The sequence below is a fragment of the Selaginella moellendorffii genome, unplaced genomic scaffold (genome assembly GCF_000143415.4).
Source record: "Selaginella moellendorffii unplaced genomic scaffold, v1.0 SELMOscaffold_78, whole genome shotgun sequence".
Classification (NCBI taxonomy): Eukaryota; Viridiplantae; Streptophyta; class Lycopodiopsida; order Selaginellales; family Selaginellaceae; genus Selaginella; species Selaginella moellendorffii.
The window spans coordinates 205,334-212,469 of NW_003314339.1; the positions used below are offsets into that span (position 1 = coordinate 205,334).

The 7,136-nt window shown below is 47.9% G+C and overlaps 1 protein-coding gene across 1 annotated transcript; it reads left to right on the forward strand.

The window, feature by feature from the left end:
* Positions 1 to 3,796: 3,796 nt before the first annotated feature.
* On the forward strand, positions 3,797 to 5,864 carry LOC112341172 (pentatricopeptide repeat-containing protein At4g02750-like). Its single transcript, XM_024660863.1, has 2 exons — positions 3,797 to 5,557; positions 5,754 to 5,864. Exons 1-2 carry the CDS (start codon positions 3,797 to 3,799, stop codon positions 5,862 to 5,864), a joined length of 1,872 nt encoding a protein of 623 aa, XP_024516631.1.
* The last annotated feature ends 1,272 nt before the right edge of the window (positions 5,865 to 7,136 follow it).

The following is a 7,136-nucleotide window of genomic DNA, read 5'->3' on the forward strand; positions in this document are numbered from 1 at the left end:
CTTGGTAGTGTGGAGGAATTAGGTTCCTAAGCTATAATCTGTAGCGTACTTTAAGTATAAATTAATGCATCAACGTGGGGAGTCATGCTAGACATTTTGGGTGATGCTATTTGTAGATGCATATATGGAGGTTGGGTTCGACTCCTGACCCTCTAGTGCTTGGGTTCAAGTCCCAACTCACTAGGGCGCAGTGATGGTTTGGAATATGAAGACACTTATTTTTCGGTGGTCATGGACTCTTAGTAAGGAAATTAGCTTGGTATACCGCCAAGCGGGGGGTGCCTCAAAGTCGTGATATACAGTTAGATTGTTTAGTATGGCTCGACATATCTAACTTAAACACTTTGGTGCAAGTGACGTGGTGAATGAGATGGGGACACCTATGTAAGAGATTAATTTTTCCATTCTACTTTAGTCACTTAACCATACCTCCGACCACTATGAGGAGTCTCCTTCACAACCTCCATAAGTCCCACTCAGGATTTGGGGCTTGCTCGCTTCGAGAATGGCATCCATGCCACTCAACCTTCGCATTTGGTCCAAGTGCTCCACATGTCTGATCCCATGATCAACACCCCAAGGCACCACTGACATATTAGCTCGTTACGCTAGGCCATGCCCATTCACCTTGGTCACATCGATGGCCCAACACCATTTGCATTGCAATCTTGTTTCTCCAAGACTAGGCCATTTGTCCATGAGTGGTCATCCTAGATCCACTCCTTAGCATTCTTAGGATGCCCGTAGACATGGGGAATAGCCTTCCCCAATACCTCCTTTTCGGTCCTCACCAAGTCCCTTTTTGTCCATGACCGTGTTCACCAACACTGCCACTGGATCAAGGCCCACAGGCCTAACCACCAAGTCCTATGCTCCTCTAGGACTGCCTCACCGTGTGACTGTGTCCTTGGTCACCACCCCAAAGGGCTACTCCTCTTCCTTTCTACAGACTTGGCCTTTCAGACAACATTTCGGAGCACCGTGGCCCTACTCGAGCCTCATGGTGTAATGCACCTTATCTCTCTCCCCTTAAGCCAACTGGAAAAGAGGCAATTGTTTGATGAGAGAGCCCTTAGTGGCTATTTTATCCCCATTTATCCCCCAAGGTTCCAAGGATCCACGGTGACAGTATATCTAAATCTCATCCCATGATCACGTGCGCTACACATGGGTACTCTCCCCGCCTTCCACCTTTGGGTGCTCTAGCTATAGGCTTAGAGTGAGGTTTTGTTGAGCCATGCCAGGTATCCAAGTAGGTAGTGCCACCCACACTTGGACTGGGAGCATCAACCATTCAATCTCCCGGGGGAACTAGAGCCGGCTCTTGAACACTTCACTAAGCTACCCCGCTTGTCAATCCGTATTCACTCTAGTCTTGGACTTCCCAGTGGTCAGCTCGTCACCCAACACCTAGGTATAGCTTTCCTTGGCAAAACTGGCCTTTCCTGGCTCTATTGAGCTTCAACCCCCACACTCCCTACTATACTTTTGGAACCCCCCCCCCGCCCCCGAGGGGATGATCACTTTGGGCTTTCACCGAACAACCTGTATTAGTATTCGGACTCGGACTCAGACTTGAACTCGGACTCGGACTTGGTCTCGGTCCTGGTTTCAGACTTGGACTCGGACTTGGTCTCGGTCTTGGTCTCGATTCCATCTCGGACTCCATCTCGGGTCCATCTCAGACTCCATCTCGGACTCCATCTCGGGTCCATCTCAGACTCCATCTCGGACTCCATTTCGGGTCCATCTCGAATTTCATCTCGGGTCCATCTCGGACTCCATCTTGGACTCCATCTCGGACTCCATCTTGGGTCCATCTCGGACTCCATCTCGGACTCCATCTTGGGTCCATCTCGGACTCCATCTTGAACTCCATCTCGGGTCCATCTTGGACTGGGTCCATCTCAGGTCCATCTTGGACTGGGTCCATCTCGGACTCCATCTCGGACTTCGTCTCGGTCTATCTCGGACTCCATCTCGGGTCCATCTCGGACTCCATCTCGGACTTCGTCTCGGTCTATCTCGGACTCCATCTCGGGTCCATCTCGGACTCCATCTCGGACTCCATCTCGGACTCCATCTCGGACTCCATCTTAGATCCATCTCGGACTCCATCTCGGTCCACCTTAGACTCCATCTCGAACTCCATCTTGGGTCCATTTCGGACTCCATCTCAGACTCCTTCACGTGTCATGTGTTGGTATTTTTGGGTCCCTTTTTAGAGCCTCGCTTATTGCTCGCTAGCACCTTCAACTAGGGTATTTGTTCCCCCAACTTGCCAATCTCATCTAGCAAGTCATTCGGCCAATGTAATATGGTTCATGCATAAGCGTGAAAGTCCTTAACCATCGACTTTCATTCAAAGCCGTTTATTTGAACACTTGGGAACTACTTCCCCAACCTTGATAGCCTTGCCTCATAGACAGCTTCAAGATCATGCTTCTGCTGCGCCACTTTGATTTCGCGCGCTCTAGGAACCATTTACACTTGGCTTTCTAGGTACTTATCTACCTAGAATTTTCTTCGGGAACTTTCAAGGAACTCTGTTCTTTAGCTTGCTAAGGCTTCTCCTTTGCAAACTCCCTACTCACCATATGGTCTAACATGAATAATTCCACATTTTAGATTCTTTATGGCACCGCGGTTGCTAGTAACAACATCCTCGAGCACCCTCTTGATTCTCCACTCCCAACTTGCAAAACCACTATTAGTTATGCCCTTTCATTTCTATAGTTCAGTTCCATCCCAATACTTCTTGCTTTTTGGCCTCATATGTTTTCTTTAGTTATTCTCCTCCAGACTAGGAGGATAGCTTTGCACCTTCTACCATGCCTTAGCAAGTATTCATAGGGATGAACTTACCCAATAACTTAGTACATTTTCCTAATCTTAAAGTATTGTTTGCAGGTGGGCTGCTGATAGCCACCCATGTTAGCACAAAGATGGTCCTTGCTTATGAAAGAGACCATATTAAATATTTCAGCAAGTTAGGCTATAAATTTTTTCATAACATTCAACAAGTAAAAGTTGCACTACCTATGTATCTCCTCTTGAATACTGCCACATCAACTAAAGAACCATAATTGCCTTACATGCTTTTGAGATGAAGGGATGATTGATGTGAGGTTTAAATGTATGCCTATGATGTTATGTACTATTTTGGATTCAATTCAAACCTCTTACTATAAACTAAGGTTTTAGGCTATGATATTACCCAATTAAATATTTAGTTATATAAATAAATTTATATTAAGAACTTTAAGCACTTGCTTATATATCTTTCAGAAGTGCTCTTTAGACCAGTTTGTTTTACACATTTCATTAATTTCTAAGATGCTCTGCAAGATGCCATGAATTTTGATCTTAAAGTTTTATAAAAGCTTCAAAGTGATGTAATAAAAGTATGAATAGCAACAGTAGTTCAACAGTTCAATAAGAAAAGAGCTAAAGGAATTCCTTGAAGTCTTTCAGCAAGTCTAGCAGTTTAATACTTGTCTAGAGTTTAGTCATGCAAGAACTATAGAAGATTAATCAAAATGTAAATGTTGGATTTATTGGAAGAACTTTCTTTCCTTCTTTATGATTTCTTTTGTTGGAAATAAAAGCTTTACACATATATAATTTATATATTGTTGACTTCTCTCTCATTGTCAGACCATTTGTTGCTCGTCAAAAGAATGTTGATTTTTCCCGCTGAAAGTCAAAGGAAATCTCCAAAGTTGACCACCCATAAAAGAATCTTCAAAAGAATGTTGACCTTAAATTCCTCCACTGTGCAACACGCGATGGACTTATGCCGGTTCTGGGCAAGAAGATCTTCTACCAGATGCTACGAGGCGGCGCCACCAAGACGTCGTCCCACGGTTGCGAGCTCCCACCCGATGCGCAATCCATCGCCCAGGTCCTCAAATCCTGTGCCGCCGCGCGTGACATTGCCAAGGGCAGAGACATCCATGCTCACATTCTTCGCTCCCCAGACCACTCCCAGAATCGCTACCTCGCCAATCTCCTCATCGATCTCTACTCCAAGTGCTGGAGCCTGGGCGAGGCGAGGGCGGTGTTTGATCGTATCGAGCAGCCCAATCGATTCTCCTGGAACGTGATCGTCTCCGCTTATGCCCAGAGGGGGCATTTGTTGGAAGCCAAGGCCTTGCTGGATCGATCGCCCCAGCCGCCAAGCGTCGTCGCCTCCACCGCGGTGATGGTGGCGTTCGCGCTAAACGGGCATCTGGACGAGGCCAGATCACTGTTCGCTGCGATCGATTCGCGGGACTGCGTGTGCTGGAACGCCATGATCCAGGTGCTCGTCCTCAATGGCGAGAATTCCTGGGCCAAAGAGGCATTCAATCGGATGCCCTGCCGCGATAGCTTCGCGTGGACGACGATCATCGCCATGTACGCACAGGCCGAGGAGCCCGATCGATCCAAGGCCATGTTTGATTCGATGGAGAGCCGGGACGTGGTGTCGTGGAACGCGATGCTCGCCGCTTACGCTCAGAATGGATTGATTGCCCAATCGGACGAGCTGCTGCTGCGATTCCCCCATTGGAACCTCGTCACCTGGAGCATCATGATCCAGGCGCTCGCCCAAGCGGGGCAAATGGATCGCGCTGAGAAGTTCTTCCAGACACTTCCCAGGAAAGATCCAATGTGCTCGACGGTCATGATCTCTGGCTATGGTATCTCTGGCGATATCCAAAGAGCCAAGAGAATCTATGATCAAACTTTCGAGCCAAACGTTGTCACCTCAACCGCGATGCTTACAGCACTTGCCGCGAATGGGTATCTAGAACAGGCGGAGCTTCTGTTTGAGTCAATCCTCGACAAAAACGTGGTGACGTGGACGGCTATGGTCGCAGCTTACGCTTTAAATGGGAGGCCGTGTGAAGCCTTTTGTGCGTTTGAAATGGCACCACAGAAGAACGTAGTATCTTGGAATACTGTCCTTGCGGCATATGCCCAAGTTGGGTATATCCAGGAATCGAAAAAGTCTTTTGGAAAGATGCCACAGCACAATCTGGTGTCGTGGAACTCGATTGTTACGGCATCAGTGGCGTGTGGTGATCTCCAGGAAGCACAAGACATGTTTTTCCTGATGCCACACAAGAATGTGGTGTCGTGGAATGTTTTGATCCAGGCGCATGCCCAAAGCGGGCATGGGAGTGATACGCTTGGGTTGTTTCGGATCATGGATCTCGAGGGCGTCAAGAGCAATGACAACACTCTTGTCGGGGTCTTGTCGGCTTGCAACCACATTGGCCTGCTGAGAGCCGGCAGGGAATATTTCTTGTCCATGGACAGTGACCGGGGCATCCGTCCGACATTCCAGCACTACTGCTGCGTTGTGGACATGCTTGGCCGGTCTGGACTGGTGAAGGATGCGGAGGAGCTCCTGGAAAGAATGCCCTTCTTTGCTGGATCTGCGGCATGGAACACACTCCTCAGTGCGTGCTCCAAGGCTGAGGCGACTCCAAAGATTGTGGAGGAGGAGAGATTCTCTTTGCCACTCCTGGGGGAGGATGAGGATGCTGCAACGTTTGTGTTGCTTGCAGATGTGTGTGGAAGATATTAACAAGGTTGCGCCATAAGATTTATGGAGCGTCCAGAGTCTAGGCTCTAAGCCATTGCAAATCAATATTCGACTTCACTAACGAACTCGAGCCTTCCGATCTTGTTCAGAGAGCAAACAATGGAGAGATTTGGGGCGATTGGGGATCCAGTGCTTGAATTTGATGATCAATGATCTTCAGATCAAGGGTCGTGTTCAAGGCCTTGAGTCCCAGGAGCTCTCGAAGTGGCGTTACACAGGATGTAAACCCGCACCCGCATCAAAACTTCGCACAAAACTTGGGTCTGTTTAAGAATTAAGCGGGGATAGCTCAGTTGGACTACGCTCACTGCACCTGAGTTTCGACTGGCGATGGTACCAACGGAGAAATGTGTTGCTCTAATCCAGGTTTGTGGCCCATCGACTCAAAGTTTTGCTCCGGTTGCCGCAGCAACCAACGAACTTCTTTTTCCCGGTCGAGCTTTGTTTGCTCCCAGCTACAGCATCTCTAATGGCTAACTCAAAGTCTCGGTATTTACTACGAGACTTATGGCGCCCAGCCGTCTGTCAGTGGTGATCGATCTTCTCTTTGGAAACTAGAAATACCAAGTGTGGATTTTCAAGGCACGCAAGCATCACATGCAGTGCTGTTTGATCATAGAGGCTATGCCACACCGAAAGGCTGCCTCCAAGAAAACACGACTTAGGACCTTTTAGAGAAGTTTCAGAAGCATTTTGTTTTGAAAGTTTATCTCACTCTCCAAAATCCAATTTTCTTAAATCATTTATTATTGCTAAGAACAAGCATCAACCTTAAAGGCTGATGAGTCTCAAGCTATGGCCAGCCAGCTCTGGTTCTGGCCCCAGCCGCCCTGGTTGTGTTGTGGCTAACCCTTGCTTGGCTGTAGCCCCAGTCTGTGCCACCATGGCTAACTCTGGCTTGGTTGTGGTTGTGCCTAAGTAGGGGCAAGAAGGTTTTGGTTGCTTAAAAATGCATAGAAAACTAGCCAATAACATGTTTGGTGGGATGGAGTTCCATGATCGTCTCTTGGAATGCAATGATTGCTGCATATGTGGAAGATCCCGGGCTATGTTTGATTGCATCCAGAGTGCCAGGCCGTCTCAATGATTGCATGCCAGGGGCAAATCGAAGCAGTGTCCTTCGAAAAAATGCTGGCCAAGAATCTCGTGCTGTGGGCGTGCTACCCCCAGAATGACAGGACGTTATCAGTTCCCCTTCATTAATGCAGTGGCACGTACTAGTGAATGCCCACAGCCGGGATTTTGCCACTGCAAAAGAGATCTGTGATTCCATGCTGGATCAAGCTTACGGCCACAAAGGCTTTGTTGCCCTTGAGCAGAACATCTTCGATGGAGAAGAATCCAGTCTCATGGAGACTGATGCTCCTTGCATTTGTGAAAATGGGCATTTTAATGAGGTTCTTTCACGAGATCCCATGCAAGACCATTGTCTACTGGACAGTTCTCATGCAACTTTATGTTAACTTGGGTGATCTCGGCAGCCCCCAGGAGCATGTATGAGAGCATAGTTTGGTGGGTTGATTGTCAAAATGGGCATTATGAT

What these genes read in the sequence shown, in the direction of transcription:
- LOC112341172 (XM_024660863.1), top strand. Translation starts at nt 3,797, where the DNA reads ATGCCGGTTCTGGGCAAGAAGATCTTCTACCAGATGCTACGAGGCGGC. An exon ending in CGTTTGTGTTGCTTGCAGAT is followed by an intron (nt 5,558 to 5,753) that starts GTGTGTGGAAGA and finishes AATGATCTTCAG; the next exon opens with ATCAAGGGTCGTGTTCAAGG.